Source organism: Mesoplodon bidens, assembly GCF_964165515.1.
Source record: "Mesoplodon bidens genome assembly, chromosome: 4".
Classification (NCBI taxonomy): domain Eukaryota; kingdom Metazoa; phylum Chordata; class Mammalia; order Artiodactyla; family Ziphiidae; genus Mesoplodon; species Mesoplodon bidens.
Window position 1 is genome coordinate 41,563,081 of NC_138160.1, and position 21,072 is coordinate 41,584,152.

Genomic DNA, 21,072 nt, shown 5'->3' on the forward strand with positions numbered 1-21,072 from the left:
TTAAAGACACAGTTTAAAATTTTAAAGGTCATGAAGGCCCAATTAAAAAGAGGAATATGGGCTTCGCTGGTGGCGCAGTGGTTGAGAGTCCGCCTGCCGATGCAGGGGACGTGGGTTCGTGCCCCGGTCCGCGAAGATCCCACATGCCACGGAGCGGCTGGGTCCGTGAGGTATGGCCGCTGAGCCTGCGCGTCCGGAGCCTGTGCTCCGCAGCGGGAAAGGCCACAACAGTGAGAGGCCCGCGTACCGCAAAAAAAAAAAAAAAAAAAAGAGGAATAATTGTGAAAAACTGTTCAAGTTCACTTTTAATCAAACAAATGAAAATTTAAATCACAGCAAGGTGATATTGTTTAACATTTATTAGAACATCCACAATTTTAAATACTAGTAATGTACCTAATGTTTGTAAGAATTTAGTTAAACTACTCTCTCCAGTGGCTGTTCATGGAATGAATTAGTACAAATATTCTGGAAACAATTTGTCAGACATTATAAGAACCATTAAAAATTTGCTCCAGTAATCTATTCCTTGAAATTTGTCATCAAAAAAATCCAAAAGAAAGAAAAAAATTAAATACTCAAAGATGTCTTTGCAGGCTTAAGTGTAATGCCAAAAAATTAAAAAACCACCTAAATTCCCCCATTCCAACAGGGAATGGTCCCATGGTATAAACACAAGGCATTTATACCTTAACTGAGAAGGAAGCTTGAACTGTTTAAAATTACAATTAAAAACCTAGGCAGCAATACAGAAAAGGTTTACATTTACTATGATTACAACTGTATAAAGTTATCGATTTCTATAGCACAGACACATGCATCCAAATGAAATACAATTGAATTATTTCAAAGGGGTAAATTGAGACTGCGAGAGTTTTGCGTGTGTGTGTGTGTGTGTGTGTGTTTTCTTTTTCTGTCAATATTACATCATTTATGCTTTTAAACAATGAAAAACTGAGGTTTGGGGAAAAATACCTTTTCAGAATGAAGCAGTTGTGGTAGATAATTAGGGAGCACACTAAAAGCTTCTACCTAAACAAACTTACCTGCATTAAAGTATATATATTTATTTCCAAAAAAAGAGAAGTCCATATAAACATATAACAATGATTCTCCCAACCGTTTAAAATGGATCTTAATTTATTCCATGCAAACTCCAAGGGGCCAGTGAGTATATCCAGTGTCTGTCTTTCATTAGGTTACACAGTAAACTCTGCCACTGTTTCTGGAGATGTGCTCTACATTGCCGGACAGCCACGGTACAATCATACAGGCCAGGTGGTCATCTACAGGATGGAGGATGGAGACATCAGGATTCTCCAGACACTCCACGGAGAACAGGTAAACTTCAAAATCGTTGTTTTAAATTAATCCATTCACACTCTATCTATGTAAATTGCACTGTCTGTTGTCCTAAACTTTTTAAAAAACAGTACCCCCATATTCAACATGCACTGTGAACAGGGCCGCATGTTAAGTTCCTCAGAGGAATCTAAAGTGTCTGTGTCTTTGGCATCAGTAATATTTCAGCTGGATGGAGGTAGGTGTAGGATGTGTAGATAATGATATAGATACAGATGTACAAACATATACACAAGCAAAGAAATCTAAAACATTAATAAGCATGAAAGTGCCAGGGCCACAGACAGTAAATTCAGAACATAGAAAGATTCTTTTAAGCTAGGATGGTACAGAAAGTCTTAATAAGAGATAAAATGTGGGCTGGTCTAGAAGAAAGACAGAATGTAGATAGGTAGAAAGCGCAGTGAAAGAGCCAGGGGGGCCCAGCTGTGTGAGGTTTTGAATGGTAGACTAAGGAATTTGGATTTTCCCCTGGAGGTGATGGGAAATAATTTGTAATGTGTAAAGTCAAAGAATTCTCATTAGATAATATTGAATATTAAAAGTCGTTTAAGAAATTATATATGCAATATGCAAACATAAGTTTTTTAACTTATGAAAGAAACATCTGTGCTGTTGTTGGTTATTATTAAATGGTGATAATTTGGGTAATTTTTATTCCTTTCTTCATAGTTTTCTGCATTTTCCAGGTATTCTAGAATGAGATTTTATTCTACATTCCTCAGAGGATGGGGGCATTCTTGGGCTTCACTAAACATTCCAACTCACTAGACTACCCCCCCACACACACACTCACACAAACTACTCAGAAGGGCAGGGCAGCACCAGCCTCCCTCCCCTGTAGGAGCCCTGGAAGCAGCCCAGCACAACAACACAGCTGAGGTGCCAAGAGACAGACACTTAAAGCAGGTGCAGGAGCTGCCCTGGCTTTAAAGCCCTACAGGAGCCAACATCTTTTATAACAGCACTATAGACATAGCTTCCCCGGGTCCTGCTAAAGGCACACAGTTAGAAGAGTCACTGCAATCTAAGAAGCCCAAAATATATTATCTCCATCGGGTGTTTATAGTTCCACCCAGCCTAAATGCAGTGTTCCAGTCAGAGGTTTTTTTCACCACACTCAATGTTGCTAAGTGTTACAGCTGAGTATGATGATCATATTTCCAGGGGGACAGAGTTAGAATAAGCCAAAGGTCAGATTCTCTTTTACCAACTGAGAGGGTGTTATTAGCCCTTTGACAACATTTATAATCAGAAAATGCATAAACAATAAAAAACAAGGCTTTTGTTGGAGCTGAAGGATGAGGTAAGAAGAACCTGAAATGATGGATCAACAATAAAAATAGAAAAGCAGGGGATGTGTCAGACATAAACAAGGAAGAATTGACAAGATTGTAAAAGAAACCATTTGGATGACATCTTAGGCCCATTATCACTCTATTGATTGTCTCTAAGACAGGAAGTGTAAAATTTTTTGAAAAAAATTGCTTATGAATGCTTGAGGAGAGTATCACGGATAATGTAAATCATGAGCGATTTGAGTTTCAAGCCTGGGAGTCTGGGAGAAAGATGGCGCCATGATTAGAATGTCAGCAACTCATAAAAACAAAAATAAACAAATGGGACCTAATGAAACTTAAAAGCTTTTGCAAAGCAAAGGAAACTAAAATCAAGATGAAAAGACAACCCTCAGAATGGGAAAAAATATTTGCGAACAAATCAATGGACAAAGGATTAATCTCCAAAATATATAAGCATGCAGCTCAACATTAAAAAACAAACAACCCAATCAAAAAATGGGCAGAAGACCTAAATAAACATTTCTCCAAAGAAGACATACAGATGGCCAAGAAGCACAGGAAAAGCTGCTCAACATCACTAATTATTAGAGACATGCAAATCCAAACTACAATGAGGTAACACCTCACACCAGTTAGAATGGGCATCATCAGAAAATCTACAAACAACAAATGCTGGAGAGGGTGTGGAGAAAAGGGAACCCTCTTGCACTGTTGGTGGGAATATAAATTGATACAGCCACTATGGAGAACAGTACGGAGGTTCCTTAAAAAACTAAAAATAGAATTACCATATGATGCAGCAATCCCACTACTGGGCATATACCGAGAGAAAACCATAATTCAAAAAGACACATGCACCCCAATGTTCATTGCAGCACTATTTATAATAGGCATGTCATGGAAGCAACCTAAATGCCCATCAATAGACGAATGGATAAATAAGATGTGGTACTTATATACAATGGACTAATACTCAGCCATAATAAGGAACAAAATTGGGTCATTTGTAGAGACACGGATGGATCTAGAGACTGTCATACAGAGTGAAGTAAGTCAGAAAGAGAAAAACAAATATCGTATATTAACACATATATGTGAAACCTAGAAAAAATGGTACAGATGAACCAGTTTGCAGGGCAGAAATTGAGACACAGATGTAGAGAACAAACGTATGGACACCAAGGGGGGAAAGTGGAGGGTGGTGGTGGTGGTGGTGTGCTGAATTGGGCGATTGGGATTGACATATATACACTGATGTGTATAAAATGGATGACTAATAAGAAACTGCTGTATAAAAAAAATAAATGAAATAAAATTAATAATAAAAAAAAGAATTTCAGCAACTCAAGCAGTTTAGATATTTTTAAAATGGTATTTGGTTTTAGACATGTTTTCTGTAACAGCGAGCACAAATCCAAATGGTTGCAGGTGGCAGGGAGGTAAGCAAATAAAAAAGCTGCTGGACAGAAGACAATAGGAAGTGGGAGCCATGGGCTGGGCAGCTTGTGAACCATCTACGGGCTTAGCCCCTGCTCAGCTTCAGACGGCTATTGCCATGTGGGAATGAAGACCCAATATTGCCAGATCTTACAACATGTTATTTAACATTTGTAATTAATTCAACCTAAAAGCAAAGACCTTTTAAACCTTTCATAAGCCTGTGAGAAAAGGACATTCAAAAAATCAATGTCGGGGCTTCCCTGGTGGCGCAATGGTTGAGAGTCCGCCTGTCGATGCAGGGGACACGGGTTCGTGCCCTGGTCTGGGAGGATCCCACATGCCGCGGAGCGGCTGGGCCCATGAGCCATGGCCGCTGGGCCTGCGCATCCGGAGCCTGTGCTCCGCAGGGGGAGAGGCCACAGCAGTGAGAGGCCCGCCTACCACAAAAAAAAAAAATCAATGTCTAGGGCTTCCCTGGTGGCGCAGTGGTTGGGAGTCCGCCTGCCAATGCAGGGGACACGGGTTCGTGCCCAGGTCCAGGAGGATCCCACGTGCCATGGAGTGGCTGGGCCCGTGGGCCATGGCCGCTGAGCCTGCGTGTCTGGAGCCTGTGCTCCGCAGCGGGAGAGGCCACAACAGTGAGAGGCCCGCGTACCACAAAAAAACAAACAAACAAACAAAAAAACAATGTCTAGCAGCTGTCTGGCAACGTGTAGAAATGTACTGGGAGTCTTGAGAAGGAGGATGGAGTGAATTTGCCATTTGAGATAGTGGGAATTGGTAGGGAAGGATTGGTCATCTAAGGGAGGGGAATAGTTGCAGGTCTGAACTCAGGGGAGGCCAAAATCTACGGAATGGAAGGAGAGAAAGGAGCCAGCAAAATGGAAAGAAAGAATGGTCTGTGATACAGTGGCAGAATCAGAAGAGCAAAAGTAAAGTCATGGAAGACGACAGGAAATTTCAAGGAGAAAATTATACAGCACATCGAATATCAAACACAGGTCAACATTTGAGAAGTTATTGCACTTGGATAATGAAGCACAAGTATCCTGGATTTCCCTAAAATTCATCCCTATCATTAAAGAGAAAAACAGTCCTGCTAGAGGATGGTCCCCCAGCAATCCTTTTATATTTCTCTATCTCTCATAGCTGCTGGGACAAGACTTAGCGATTTTGTTGAGTAGACAGTCTTCTAAGACTCTAAGGTGAAATATGCTGCCCCAGTGTTCTGAGATAATTCAGTTCCTCATGGTGTATTTAAACATACACTGAAGCCATTCAGGAATGCCTTCTATTGTTTATTTCATTTATTTCCTTAAAAAATTGTTGTATTATTACTGGTCTTTTCTGATTTTTGGAGAAGAGAGGTTAGGGTGAAATACAAAGGAAATCCTTTCTCTTATTCTCAAGCTACAGAATCTATGACAACTGCTCATCCCCCAGGATGGACCTAATATTCATTAGCTTCATGCAAGAGCCCATAAAGAGCTCTCAGGTAGCATCGGTTTCTATATTTCATTTCCTTTGTCATCTGACTCCCAAATGCTCTTCTCAATTGGTATAAGTAAGAGAAATGCAGGTTTTTAGTTTCCTTGAGAATTTCTGATGTTCATCAAACTGTTTTGTTCTGTTTTGTCTTGTGTCCTAGATCGGTTCCTACTTTGGAAGTGTTTTGACGACAATTGACATTGATAAAGATTCTAATACTGACGTTCTTCTAGTCGGGGCTCCCATGTTCATGGGAACAGAGAAGGAAGAACAAGGAAAAGTGTACATCTATGCTCTGAATCAGGTAATGGTAACCATAATCTGATAACTTTGGTAGAAATCTGGGAGACTGTTTCTTTCTTAAAATTTCAATTAATAACGTTGTTCTAATTTTGCACACCCTTCGGCAAAAGGAGCAAAGAAGCTTTCAGGACCAGCCTACCTCACTAACTCCTCAGTCTCTAAACGAACATTTAGAATTCTGATAAAGTAGTTCAAACCGTTAGATATTTTCTGCTTGTAAATGTGAACTTTTTAAAGAGTGTATAGAAAAAGATAAATAAATCTCACTAAATTGCTAAATTCACAGGGCAACCATTCATGAGCTCTGATCTAGAGGTGGGTCACATGAACAGTTCAAGCTCTATGTGTGTGTGTGTGTGTGTGTGTGTGTGTGTGTGTGTGTGTGTGTGTCTAGGGGGGAAGGGGGAGAGACTGTGGAGAAGCAGTGAATTTTAAGGGAGTGACACCAAAGACTGAGCAAACTGCTATGGTCTTTGGAATACTTCACTCTGCTACAGTGAGATTTTGTTTTTCTGATCCTAACTTTAGACATCATTTGCTAAACGAAATAATTCTTGATTTCTTCATTAGAAGAATTTTTTTGCTGTTTACAGCAAAGTTGGGATGTATCTATTTAGCTTGTTAAATTATTAGAGTCTTTCCCATATTATTTTAAATCATAAATTACATATCTTTTTTCCTATCATCTTTTTGATTCCTCCTGTCAACGTTTTTTGGTCCTGTGCTGTTTTTCCCTTTTTTCCCAAGAAAATGTGTTCCTGTTCATCATTGCTAGCACTTTCCATCCTTTATAGGGGAGCATAGAGAGAGACTTTTCCAAAAAGCACAATAATGGGTGAAGAAAGGATAGTGACACGAAATGAGAATTTTAAAATTCAGCTCTTCAGCTTTAAAAAGCTGCTGTGAGTTATGTACTCACTTGATTACATTAAAAGGAGAATCCATTAAAATCCTCAGTACCTCATCTTTCCCACACTTCTACAGTCTGTTCTTTGAAATCTCTAACTTTGCTCTCAGATAGACACACTTTTTAAGAAATTTTACAAACTTTACCATTGAGGTACAAATGGTTTTTAGTAGCGCTGATTTAGTACGTACTTAGACACTTTGCTCTGCTGTAGTAATGACAGCAATCCATAAGTATCCTGTTTATCTTTCTTCCAGACAAGGTTTGAATATCAAATGAGCCTGGAACCCGTGAAGCAGACTTGCTGTTCGTCTCTGAAGCACAATTCATGCACAAAGGAAAACAAAAATGAACCATGTGGGGCTCGTTTTGGCACAGCCATTTCTGCTGTGAAAGACCTAAATCTTGATGGATTTAATGACATCGTGATAGGAGCACCCCTGGAAGATGATCATGGGGGAGCCGTGTACATTTATCATGGAAGTGGCAAGACTATAAAGGAAGAGTATGCACAAGTAAGAAGTTAAACCTACAGATTCTTTTATTTAATTATAGTTTAGTGTAGCAGGAGTGGATGTTACTGCAATACAACAGTGGTGTATTGTCATACAATCAGTAGCAATATATGGGGTTTTTTAGCTTTATTATTCATTGAGATAACATTGGTTTATTATATTACACATATATTTCTGATTCTGTGATTCTTACCCTTAAGTGATAAGTGGGTTCAATACCAGGTATCACCTGTCTTGCTTCACGAGTTATTTAATTTTTTTCTTCTGGCTCTTGGGAAACTAGATTTCTAATTCTAAGTTTTCTTTATAGAAGAATTACTTGTAATTTTATTCTTTTATCTAGTTTTTTTTTTTTCTGTTGTTATTTGCCTTGTCTCCATGACCTGATCTTTTGAAATGGTAAAAAAAGCAAAACAAAAGAACATTTTTTGTGTGTGTGGTACGCGGGCCTCTCCCTGTTGTGGCCTCTCCCGTTGCAGAGCACAGGCTCAGCAGCCATGGCTCCCGGGCCCAGCCACTCCATGGCATGTGGGATCTTCCCGGACCAGGGCACGAACCCGTGTCCCCTGCATTGGCAGGTGGACTCAACCACTGCACCGCCAGGGAAGCCCCCCAAAAGAACACTTTTTAACAATGCTATTTAACAGCTACAGTGTGCCTGATCCTAAACAGAGGATGCCACTTTCTGAGTAAGAGAACAATAATTACATGATTTAGCCAATAAAGGAGATGAAATTGTTTTTATATTCAATACCCATGTTTTTATAATAAAATCACATTAAGTTTATATTTATGAATTAAATTGGTATATTTTCAGCAAATAAATTTGGGCTTCTGAAGGTTTATAATTTTCTCCCAAGTAATCCCTCTTGGAAAAAAAAAATCTGAATAGTTAAACTTAACCTGCAGGGGATTTCTTTTGTTCTTGTTTTAAATTTATTGTCAGTTAATGGCTCTAATCATAAATGTAACTTTTTCCTACATGAGAAAAATGTCCATTTACAGAAGTGTTTCGTGCACTATAAAAGTAAAAGAGTTTAAAGGAATTCTTCTAATGTAGTTGTCTGTTTTTAAGTAACCATAGTTAATTAGGCATTGAACAACTACTTGTAAATAAAATAGAATTCACTACTTTTCTAGCTTACATAACATGAAAAGAAAATCAGAACATCAATTATTTCTCTTTACAGTTGATTGTTCTTTGGTTCTGTAGTCAATAGAATTCTCAAAATATATTCACGTCTTGCGAAGTTGTGCTTAATTTTTCATGAAGTCATAATCACCTTAATAGTGAAACAACAAAAGAAAGGGCATATTTCCGTAATGACACTCCTATCCATTTAATAAGGGATTTGCTTCTGTTAAAAATCTTCATGGTATTTTGTAACTGGAAATAGGCTGTATTAACTATGGGGGCATGATGGAATCAGGAACTGAAGGAAGGAGTTTCTTGTATTCTACCCCTTTATTCATTCAGTTTCAATCCCTCACATTTAATGGAGTGGCACTTGCAGTAGAAAAAGAAGGATTTTTAAATCATTAGTAAGTAGACTAGATTGCCATAAGCAATTAATTCTGTAAAATGGTGATAAATCAAGGTGCAGCTTTAAGCAACAAAAACAATAAAGAATATTAGAGTTGAGTTTGTTTAATTATTGGCAAAATACTTTCCCAAGGATAGGTGAGGATGTGCTCATTCATTTCCATGCTAACTAGAGGTGCTGCTTGTGTATGGAATGATCCAGAATCAAACTGAATCAAGTCCTGCAGAAACAGTGGGGCTGATAACTCCTGATTTTTTTGCTGAAAAAATAAGGAAATAATTTCCCCTGAGCCACAAACATTTAAGCAAAAATGAAAAATGTTTCCATCTGGTTTGCCTTATTTTGCTTCTTATTTTATGATATTTAAGTGGAAAAACAGGAGGATAAGGAGATCCCAAGTTTAGGGAGTGTCTGTCAGTCGGGTTTCCCTGCCATCAGGTTATATTAAAATATTATCAGCTTGAACCCAAGCTAAGTCAGGAAGTACAGATGTCAAACATATTATGTATGGTAATGTGCACAGATCAGTCTTCGAGAACTCCATATTCATTGTGCCTTCCCAGCATTGTGGATACATATGAATGAAATTGAGTCTATTATGCTCTTGACTTTCAGAGCCACTTTTGACAGACAGTAAAGACTGCATATTGAAAAATGTATTTGAGAGCATGTATTATTTATACCCAGCCTCAAAGTTCAGTGAACCCCAAACTGACCCTAGGATAATTTTGTACTCCTCCTCTTGCTTGTATGATGTGTTTACAGCACCTTTAAATATCTCTGTGTAATGGAATTGAACAGGAACTAGAAAGTAGAGCCAATTACTCATAATGTTTTCCTTGAGGATTGGACAAGATGACGTTATATAATATTTTCCCCTCTCTCTGGTGTCAATAACCCTGAAATGATTTTGTCTGCACTATAAAAAGAATATCCTTTGGGAATATCTGGGTAATTCCTCTTGTCTCCACATGAGGGGCCTCTTGGGCAGGTTTCCAAAAGATCTCTAATTTTAATTTTTTGTTAACCAATCCAAGTTCCCAGATTTATTTGAAACTGTTTTTGAAGAGACTCTTCTGACATTAAAAACTCTCTGTTGGGATTTTCACAGCGTATTCCATCAGGGGGAGATGGCGAGACACTGAAATTTTTTGGCCAGTCTATCCACGGAGAAATGGATTTAAATGGTGACGGTCTGACTGATGTCACTATTGGGGGCCTTGGTGGTGCTGCCCTCTTCTGGTACGTATTTGAATAACATCCAATTAATAAGAATATTTTCCAAACAGTTCCAGAGCTCAGAGTATGATTAGAATTTATATACCAAATGTCTGTTTCTTTTTGTGCTCCATTATTCAGATAAAAATTATGCAGTTTGGGAATCTGAGAAGTTTATAAATCTTAAAAATAGAGAAACCATATTAAAGGAACAAATAGAATCAACTCTTAATTGGGGTATCTATTATGTAATTGTCACTAAGATAAGTATTCTGCTTGGAGGGAAGCATAGGGGAAAAGTGAGCCTCATACAGGATGTATATAAACAAGAAACTTTCCCTAAATTTAAGTTACTTACAAGCTTTTAGCTCTTCATTCATTTACCTAACACATAGAACTAGACATTTGTGCACCATTGTCTGATTATGTTTACATTGTTGGTCAAGCATAGAAGCATCTACAGTAATATCTTTTCTCAGCCTTTAAAATGCCTGCATCCCCAAATTAATTTCAGTTAACTGTAAAATCCTCATCAATCGTCAGATATATTCATTAATACCATTTTATTAATTAATTAACTTATTAATAAAAATAATTTATTAATTAATAGCATTAATAACTAGCTTTAACTAGTTAATAAGACACAATTTCAAAAGGGTTCTATTTGAAAAAAATGTGACTAAAAAATGTCAATAACCTTAACGAGAAATTCGTGTGATAATTTTGAAAAATGTTGCAAACTTTGTTAAGACATATAAAGGAAGGATTTAATAAATAAAAATAATTTATGCCATGTGCCTCAATAGAAACTTCACATGTTGATTCTTTCAAATTAATCATTAGTTTGGTGCCATTCAGATTGTCTTTTGCCAAACTTTATGTAGAAGGATAGTAAAGAAAATTGTGAAAGAGGTGAAGATAGAGACTGGAAAATATGACTTTGTCATAATTTAAGATAATCCTTAAGAACTAATGGTCAAATAAAAGTTGTACACTAAACTATACAGAGTAACCGTTATGTTTTTTTAAAAATATTTTTAACTGTACAGTAGAGGGAAAGGAAAACTGAAAGGTGACGCCTAGGAGGGGAGAATGCTGGGCAGCAATGGCTGTGACTTTCGGGAGAGCCCACTCGAAACCACGGCTCCAGACCAGAAGTCACCAGTTTCGGGAACAAAGGGAACATTTAGTTTTTGTTCTAACTGTTAATCCTGGATTAATTCATTAAGATAATCTTTACCCAGAAATATTTATTGTATTCACCCTTGTATATTAAAAAATATACATACTTTTTTTGTGTGTGTGATACGCAGGCCTCTCACTGCTGTGGCCCCTCCCGTTGCGGAGCACAGGCTCCGGACGCACAGGCTCAGCGGCCATGGCTCACGGGCCCAGCCGCTCCGCGGCATATGGGATCTTCCCGGACCGGGGCACAAACCCGTGTCCCCTGCATCGGCAGGCGGACTCTCAACCACTGTGCCACCAGGGAAGCCCAAAAAATATACATACGTTTTAAGGACGATTTTTATTCTCTAGTTTTGTCTCAAGGGCTTCTTACAAAGCCCTGAAAACTTGTTTCTGGCCTCTCCTGTCCCCAGTCAAGGCTTTATCATTCGAGGGGCCAGAATGACAGACTTGGGTCCCTGTCGTCGCCCAGCAAATTGAACTAAACCAGTATAGTGCAGCGAGAAGACCAAGATTTTCAATGCTGAAGGAGGGATTGAGAGTGGATATGGATGGCAGGTGATAAACATAGGCCCACCCAGCAGTCAGGGGCATCCAGGAGGAGATGGGAGAACCCCATCCTGTGGGTAGACTGAGCCACAGACGCTGTAAAGATCTGCGTGGGGCAGAGAGGAGATGTGGGTTGGGGAGTGGTCAAGGCAGCCTCATGCCCAGAGGATCCAAACTTCCAAGCAGGAAACTAGACAGGCTCATTCACTCATTCGTTGCTGGTGAAACAGTAAACTGGTTAAAACGCATTAGCAGGCATTTGTCACTGAAGTGTTAAAAAGCCTTAAAATGTTCATACTTTTTAATTTTACCTCCTAATAATTTTTTAAAGATATAGTCTATAGTTAAAGATGTATGGTCTTTAGAGTAATCACAGTGCTGTAGGTTATAGATATTTTTTTAAAGAAGGTAAGATAAATATCCAGTAAGAGAGGTTTAGTAACTAGATTATGGTTCATGCATGTGTTGGAATCATATACTGCCATTAACAATAATGTTCTCAGAAAAATAGAAATATTGGAAGGTTGTTTATTATATTATGTTTTTAAAGTACTTATGCTTGTATATGTATATGGGCCAGTGTGTGTGTGTGTACTTATGCATGTATGCATGTGTATGCGTCTCTCTCTATACAGACATACATATATATGTATATGAATGGTGATTATTGTTGAATGATAGAATTACAACTGATTTGTATTTTCTTTGTTCCCTTTACTATATTTTCATATTTTCTATGCATAAATTGTTTTAAAAGAAAAATAACTATAATTTTTCTTTTAAAACGCAAGAGCATAAGCAGGGACCTATGTATTCACAAGATACCTAGCTCTAAAGAGCCTGTCTGGTTACAAGGCAGAAACCAGATAACGGTGTTCAACAATTATGCTGGCTTTATTCTAAGGCATTAGCGTCAAGCTCCATATACTCTGCCTAATTTTGTATTACTCTTGCTCTCACTTCAGATTACTGGAAATCACTGGGCTTTGGAATTAAAAAGACTGGGTTTAAAATCCTAGTTTTGCCCTCTGAACAGCTTTTGACCTTGGATAAAATATACTTGATCTCTCAGAGCCTCAGTTATCTCACATATGAAAGAGAGATAATAACATGTCTTGTTATGAAAGTTAATTTAAAATTTAAATGAATAATAAATAGCATGTGTGCCTAGCACAGCGCTTCAGATGCTATTCTGCTTCTCCTTCTCAGAAACAGGGACAAGGCTGAACCTACAAGAAGAACAGACAAGTATTATAGTGCAGAAACGATGTCCAGGGGCCTCTGGACTCTTTCCAGACTGGGAACAAACTCAAAAGTGCCGAAAATATGGTTTTGGTTCTAAGGTTGCACCTGGTTGCTTGGTTTTATCTCTTTTCTCTCATGGGCAATATGGGTCTTTGGCCTATAAATTGTAGGGGATGAAAAATAATTTTGCCTTTACCCTTCTGATTTCTTGGCTGAGATGACTGTAGTAAAAGAAGACAAATACGGAAAAAAAAAAAAAAAAACCCAGAAGTTTGTTAACACGTATACCTCATGTATACATGGGAGATCCCAGGGAAAAATGAATAGCTTCCCCAGGTAGCTTAGCATTCACACTTAAACATCATCTTAATAGGGAAAGGGGAAGGGGCTGTAGGCCTCAGGGGAGAGTAAATGATTTTTTTTAGGAAAGATGAATAGGCCCTCAGGAGAACAGATGGGAGGTACGACGGTTTGCAACGAAGTTTGTCTGGGTGTGGTGTCCACTGCAACCTCCTGTCTTGCAATGCGTCAATTTTCCCTGGTTGATGAAACTCCTGGGTAGAGATTTATGACAAGTGAGTTTCTTTTGGAGGATCTGTCTTTAGGCAGGTAAGTAGAGTTCAGAGAGAGCCTCTCCCTGCATTTTTTGTGATTTAAGTGCCTGCAGCTCAAAATCAATATACCAAAGCGGCATGTTTGGGGGTGGCCTGTCCTAAACTCCTATAGCCATATTTTAGGGTCGCATATTCTGCTACCCTTCAGAAACCAAAGCCTAACATGGTTCCAGAATAACCTGGGTGCCTTCAGAACATCAATTACAATTTCGTCTATATCAAAGATTCAAGAGAGAAAGGAGTCCTGAGAGCCCATACTGTATACAAAGAAGAATCCTCTTGGATGCACTCATTTTGCACTCCCAAAATGATGGCATGCATTAAATGTAAAAATGTGTGAGTCATCACCATGGCTTATGTGTCTGCAGGTCCCGAGATGTGGCTGTAGTTAAAGTGACCATGAATTTTGAACCCAATAAAGTGAATATTCAAAAGAAAAACTGCCGCATGGAAGGAAAGGAAACAGTATGCATAAATGCCACAGTGTGTTTTGATGTGAAATTGAAGTCCAAAGAAGACAGGGTTTACGAAGCTGGTAAGTGTCGTATATACAGAAGCACTTTGGGGTAGGAGGACAATGTATTTGCTCCCGCATGATGAAATCCAGTCAGATTTTTTTTAATTTCCCTCAATGATAGGAATCTGCACGTCACCTTTGCCCCTGCAAACATGTTGAACCTTGAAAAAAACTCTATTGCAGAAGGAATAGGTTATGGAACCCAGTAAATTCTGCAGCAGAAACTACATGCTTATATTTGGTGACCTTCCACAGCTGGATTCCATGTTTCCCCTCTGGCTCTCCTATTGACTCTGAACAGTCAAGGGCTAAAGAGAGAGAGACAGCCAGAGACACCAGTTGAGAGGCAGAGTTGGAAACTGGGCTCTCTCCAGTAAGACTGGTACTGCAGAGGACCTGACTGCCCAGCCACCCTACCTTCCTGAGATTCCTTTGCTCCAGTCAGGAGGTGACCCTGGTTCTTGAGTGTCCGACAGATTCCGTGTATGTTCTCAGGCACATCACGTCAGCCTGGGTATCCCCCTTTTTCCTGCACTCTACAATTTCTAAAGCGGTTTTTAATGATATTGAAACATGTTGGAGTCAAAACTATGAAGGCCATTGGCTGCCAAAGAGTAATTTACTCTGCAAACCAAATACAAGTAGAATGAGAAAACCCCCTAATCCTTAAAATCTATTTTTCTAAATTTTTTCTACATGTGCATATTTATGATCTACAGTGGACCTCTGACTGGAAGATAAATGAGGTATAGGAATGTAAAATAATGATTAACATTTTCATATGCAACATTATTTGTCTTATTTTTGTATAGTAATTAAGCAATCAAATAAGAAAGATTGTTGCCTTCATAGAAAGTATAAGGTTTAACTTGTTTTGCTCATTGTGGTATGCTTATTTTGTTAAACTTATTTATTAAGCTTATATTATTATATCCTTTGAACATAGTCTAAAATGACATTTTTTATAAAATAGGTTAAAATGTCACTAATGTATTTTTTTCTCTATTGAAATACAACATAATGAACATTCTAATCAGGGCTCCAACATTTCTACACTAAAAAAAAAAATTTAAGTGAAAACCCAGTAAACATAGGCATGGACAAGAAATTAGGTGGTATGTAGGGGTGTGTGTGTGTGTGTGCGCGCGCACGTGTGTGTGCGTGTATAAACATACATATACATTTTAAAATAAGTGTAATTAAACATTAAAAGCCTTGTGAACTAAGAAAGCAGTTCTATAGAGTTCCTCAAGGTTATCTTCATGACTGCAAATACATTGTATTACAGCAGTATGGATATGCTGAAAAACAGAGAACTTTTGTCGACTGATTGCCCAAGAGATTTTTCTGTAATGTTAATTTAATGAACTGGATCATATGAAAATCACCTGAAATGAACATATCTTTCAATTATTCTTTTTTTATTTTTATAGATATGCAGTACCGTATCACACTAGATTCTCTAAGACAGATATCACGGAGTTTTTTCTCTGGAACTCAAGAGAGGAAGATTCAAAGAAACATCACAGTTCGAGAATCAGAATGCACTAAGCATTCCTTCTACATGTTGGCAAGTAAATCATATATAATAGCTGCCTTGTTCCAAATCAAAAATAAAATATAGATGTCTTATTTCAAGTCAGTCAATCTTACTTTTATTTCAAAGTGCAAATCATGAATTAAACTTTGTTCACTTTTATCAGAAAATCACAGGTCTGATTTTCTAATTTCCAAATACATTTCATAAAACTATCTTTCATCTTCCCTGTGTATGCTATCAAATATCCATATATTATGGAACATTAAAAGGCACAGTACACCAGTTGATAGAGACCTTGTATTTCATTAATTTATTCATTTTATTCATTCATTCATTCTTTCAACTTGAATTTTAACAACAAGTGAGAATCTAACTCATTGAACTTCTGTCGGCCTTGTCCATCAAAAGTGCTTAAATGCCCTAAGGGGAAACTGTTGGGCCATATGCATTCCGGGGTCTGTTCTTGTCCACTGAACTATGTGTTTCACTCTTTGACTTTAGATTAAAGGAAAAAGATCTGGTATTTTCTATCATCTGTAGACTTTGTGCTACCTGTCCCTGTTTTGATGGATGAGGGAGCCTTGGAAAGCAAATGATTAACCCCTAGAGATGGCTGATAAGCCAGTTTGAACCATTTTAAATGTATTTTATTGGGTCACTGTGTATGTGGGACAGGAGTTTCTTAAAACATTTTCTTAAAATGTACATGACACTAAAGAAGAAGAAAAGCAGAATGGATGTACTGAGAAAACTCTGATTTTGTTAATGGAGATTGAGACTTAGAGACTTGAACATGATCTTGGAATTTTAAATGAAATAGGCCTATTTGCCCCACCTCTGACTTATTTCTGTATTCTTGATGTAGTCATCTTCCATATTTTGAAAATATTGTAGTCAGGGGCGGGCAAGTGACAGAAGACATGCATGCTGGTGTGCCATGTTTACTCTTCCTCAGTGATTTTCAAGTCAATATTCCCCATGACATATGTCAAAATAAGCTTATTTGGTCAACATTGAAGTCAATTTATGATTAGAAAAATAAAAATGGAGGGTTTTTTTTAACTTGTTTCATCAGAATTGAACATTTAGGAGTTAGAACTTGGATAAGATTTGAAAAGTCATGAAACCAGATTTGGCAGTGCCTCCAACCTGCTAAAAATTCACTGTAGTATATGTTTCTCCAAAAATTTAGTATCTAGCTATATCTAGGCACTGGGATTAAAAGGAATGAACTAGTTTCAAAATTTCAAAAATTCTTCTGGATTTTGATGGATACTTTAACATTTGTTCTGGAGTCAGCCAGGATAGAATTTGTATCCCAGCTTCCTCACTTTCTGGGTAATTTTGACAAAGTGGTTTAGTCTCTTAGAGGCTCAGTTTTCTATCTGTAAAATAAAGACTGTAATTAGTATGCGTCTTGGAGGATTGTTGAAATAATTCTCAATAACGTGTATAAAGCTCATAATTCTGGACATGTCATGAGTGATGGCTGTCACTGATGGTAGTATAAGCAATGTTCATCACATCCCTATTATTTTCATATCATTTCACATATAAAATTCTTACAACTCAAGGTATATATTATATTAATGAAATGCAACTCAGTTTAAAGAAGGGTTGCTCTCTTGAAGTTGAAAGACTTTCCTATAAGTATTACACAGTGATTTTTAGCTCAAGGTCTAAAGAGGAAGGATATTATTATGTAAGTAGCTTTGAGGGGTACATCCTGACATGGCCAAGTACGACCTATCCATCATTCCAGCAGGCCCATCTGAGAAGCTGGACGTGAGTAAACTGGTCGCAATAGGAAGCCTCTGCATTTGTTTTAGCAGCATCCCTTGTCAAGGCAGAAGGGCGGTTTCTCTCCAGTGAAGCAAAAGCCTGATCAGGTCATATGTCAGATCAGGTACACAAGAATGTCCAGTGAGCCTGGCCCACAGGGCAGAAGAAGGAAGCCATGACAAGGTCAGAACATCCAATAAATATGATGCCGATAACATATTTTATGTTCTCACCTCTAGGACAAGCATGACTTTCGGGACTCTGTGAGAATAACTTTGGATTTTAATCTTACTGATCCAGAAAATGGGCCCGTTCTTGATGATTCTTTACCAAATTCAGTACATGAATATGTAAGTCAGATTTTTTTTAAATCAGAATACTTATTTGTGGATATATTGGGGAAAACAACTGAAACACATAAACAGGTGTATACACAGAAGCCTAAATCTATTATATTATATATATATTTTAAAAAAAGAATTAGGGCTTCCCTGGTGGCACAGTGGTTGAGTGTCCGCCTGCTGATGCAGGGGACACGGGTTCGTGCCCCAGTCCGGGAAGATCCCACATGCCGCGGAGCGGCTGGGCCCGTGAGCCATGGCCGCTGAGCCTGCGCGTCCGGAGCCTGTGCTCCGCACCGGGAGAAGCCACAACAGTGAGAGGCCCGCGTACCACAAAAAAAAAAAAAAAAAAAAGAATTAGACTCTTCTAGACTTTTCCCAATTCTTCTAACTTTCTACTGTTGGAGTTTAAGGGAACTTATAAATGACACCTATTTTTATTGCTCCTAAATTTAGGACCAATCGAACGAAAGACATGGGTTGGCCAATTGGAACTCCCCTTTATTACTAATGAACACTGGGTTGCAGGGCATGGTTTGGGTATAATGGGTGTCCTCCTACGGAGCCAGGCATAGACCACAGGTAACCAAATAGGTCATTAGCAGTGCTCAGCAATCTCAGGCCAGCAATCTCAGGCCTTCCCGGGGGGCCCACCTTGTAAAACTTGCAGAATGGAAATGTAGATGTATGCTTCCCATGAGCTCACCACCGCCCCAAGAGCAGAAGAGACAGGAAGGGACTGAGCTGTGTTCACCTAGTTTTTGCTTCCAAATTCACAGAGTCTACTGTCCCACCCCTGAGAAAGAGTGAGTGAGTGGGTAAAAGGATGGGGTCACAAGTGTGGCACCAATGGAGGAATCACTGGTGGTGGAGAATTAGCTTTCCCCCGCACCTATCTTCTGCTTTCCCTTCTCCCTTCCAAATATATTTATTGAGCGTCTTATATGTACCAGACATCAGAGCTTACAGTCTAACCTAGGAAATAGGTATTAGGTAGTAATTAAAGCACATGCTCTGGAGAACTTCCAGAGCTCAATGGGAACTTTTGCTAGACTGAAGTGTTTCAGGGGCGCTCCCTGGAACCTATGACATTGCATTTGAGACCTGAAGCCTAGGAAGTGGAAGAGCAGTGGTCCAAGCAGAGGGATATGTGCAAAGGTTCTGAGGCATAAAAGGAACTAAACTAAAATCACTAGCATGGCTGAAGCTGACGAGCAAGTGTGGAAGGTCATGTGGGATGAGGCAGGAGGCACAGGCAGGAGCCAGATCACCAGGACTTTGTGCCACTGCACAGATCTTAAATGTCTTTGAGGAGCCATGGAATGCCATTGTTGGTTTTAATTGGTTCACTGATAGCACTGGATTTTTTTTTTTAAGGATTACTTCAGCTGCGCAGTGGTGAATGATTGGAGGGAATCAAGAGTGGGTGTGGGATACCAGTCAGGAAGCTGTTACTTTAGTCTAGGGAGGAAATAAGATGGGTTGGACTAGAGGTGGTGGTGGAAATGGAGAGGTAAGGAGAGCTGTGGGAAATATTTAGAACAGTGGTAGAATGGACTGTTCTTGGTGATGGATTAGATAAGGGGAAGGGCTTAATGAAGAAAAGGAGTCAAGGGAAGCTCCCAGTTATGTGGCTTGCTCATTTTCTACCCTCTTGACTGAGGCTATTATGATCCTAGGTATTTGATTCTTTTAAATAGAAAATCTCATAATCAGAGGTGAGTGTTACAGTGTTCTCTCATAACTTTGGATCGTAGAGTACTTGACTTATTTCTTTGAAACTGTTCTACTCTGTCAGACGAAAGCCATTGAAAAACATCTGTGAAAACTGTGCATTCCTTAAAGGAATGGAAACATTTATAACCAAAAGTAAAGGTTATGATTTTCCCCGATCAATTATAGGAACAACTGTAAAAATTCCTTATGATTTCTGCAGTGAAATCTATTCTCTTTATGATTTTCTTCTTTCGGCAGTATGTCATTTCTTTTATGCAAGTTCATAGGTAATTTTCAATAATGCCCAGCTAAAGTTTGAAAAATGTTTTTCTGTGAATATTTCAGATTCCCTTTGCCAAAGATTGTGGAAACAAGGAAAAATGTATCTCGGACCTCACCCTGGATGTCTCCACCACAGAAAAGGGCCTGCTTATTGTCAGGTCCCACAATGACAAGTTCAATGTTAGCCTCACAGTCAAAAATAAAGAGGACAGTGCCTATAACACCAGAACCATAGTAAATTATTCTCCAAATCTAATTTTTTCAGGAATTGAGGTAAACTTTTAGTTTTACATTTATTTATTCTTGTAATACTCACATGTTGAACCTACTTTTCATACTACTGAAGTAAATTTTTATTACATTGATTTTAGAATAGAAAGCATTTTGTACGAAATTAGAACTCACTGATGGTGAAAGGACCAAGATTTTTTTAAAAGCTTTTTTTGGATATATTTCTTTAGAGCTCTACAACTCTTCTTGGATTCAGTATGAGGAAAGGATCTCTGATATACCAAAACTTTATGCATGGGCTTCCCTGGTGGCGCAGTGGTTGAGAGTCCACCTGCCGAGGCAGGGGACACGGGTTCGTGCCCCGGTCCGGGAAGATCCCACATGCCACGGAGTGGCTGGGGCCATGAGCCATGGCCGCTGAGCCTGCGCATCCGGAGCCTGTGCTCCGCAGCGGGAAACTTTATGATTTATGCAGTGGTGTAAGAAGCCTTACACCACTGAAATTGAGACTTGAGTCAAGAAAAAAAATAAACACAACACTCAAAGTCAAAACAGTTTAACAGAAGGGCAGGAAGGAGTAATACACGTGCTGAACAATAACAAAAAATTTACATGCAAAAAAATCGATACCATTCCCTACTTTTTCTATGCACAATCCTTAAACTGGCAAGAGAGTTTTATTAAATGATTATGTCTCATTGTCATGAAGAAGGTTGTTTTAGTTTTTGTTTTGTTTTGTTTCTTTTGGCCATGCCACACAGCTTGCAGGATCTTACCCTGACCAGTGATCGAACCCAGGCCCCTGGCAGTGAAAGTGCCGGGTCCTAACCACTGGACCACCAGGGAATTCCCCAGAAGTTTTTTATTATTTTGGCAATAACATACAGCTGCATAAGATGCTCTATCAGGATTAATTAATACTTCCAAATTTGAACTTTGCTTTTAATTCTGATCTCTGAATGAATCCCCCTGAATTAAAATTCAGTATATAT

At 38.6% G+C, this 21,072-nt stretch overlaps 1 protein-coding gene across 1 annotated transcript in view; it reads left to right on the top strand.

The window, feature by feature from the left end:
* ITGA1 (integrin subunit alpha 1) overlaps positions 1-21,072 on the top strand; it is a 163,429-nt gene that overhangs the window by 116,977 nt on the left and 25,380 nt on the right. The window contains exons 12-19 of the mRNA XM_081230400.1: positions 1,199-1,341; positions 5,752-5,895; positions 7,059-7,316; positions 9,972-10,102; positions 14,040-14,206; positions 15,622-15,758; positions 17,750-17,860; positions 19,913-20,122. Coding sequence (XP_081086526.1) covers positions 1,199-1,341; positions 5,752-5,895; positions 7,059-7,316; positions 9,972-10,102; positions 14,040-14,206; positions 15,622-15,758; positions 17,750-17,860; positions 19,913-20,122 — 1,301 coding nt within the window. The remainder of the gene's footprint in view (positions 1-1,198; positions 1,342-5,751; positions 5,896-7,058; positions 7,317-9,971; positions 10,103-14,039; positions 14,207-15,621; positions 15,759-17,749; positions 17,861-19,912; positions 20,123-21,072) is intronic.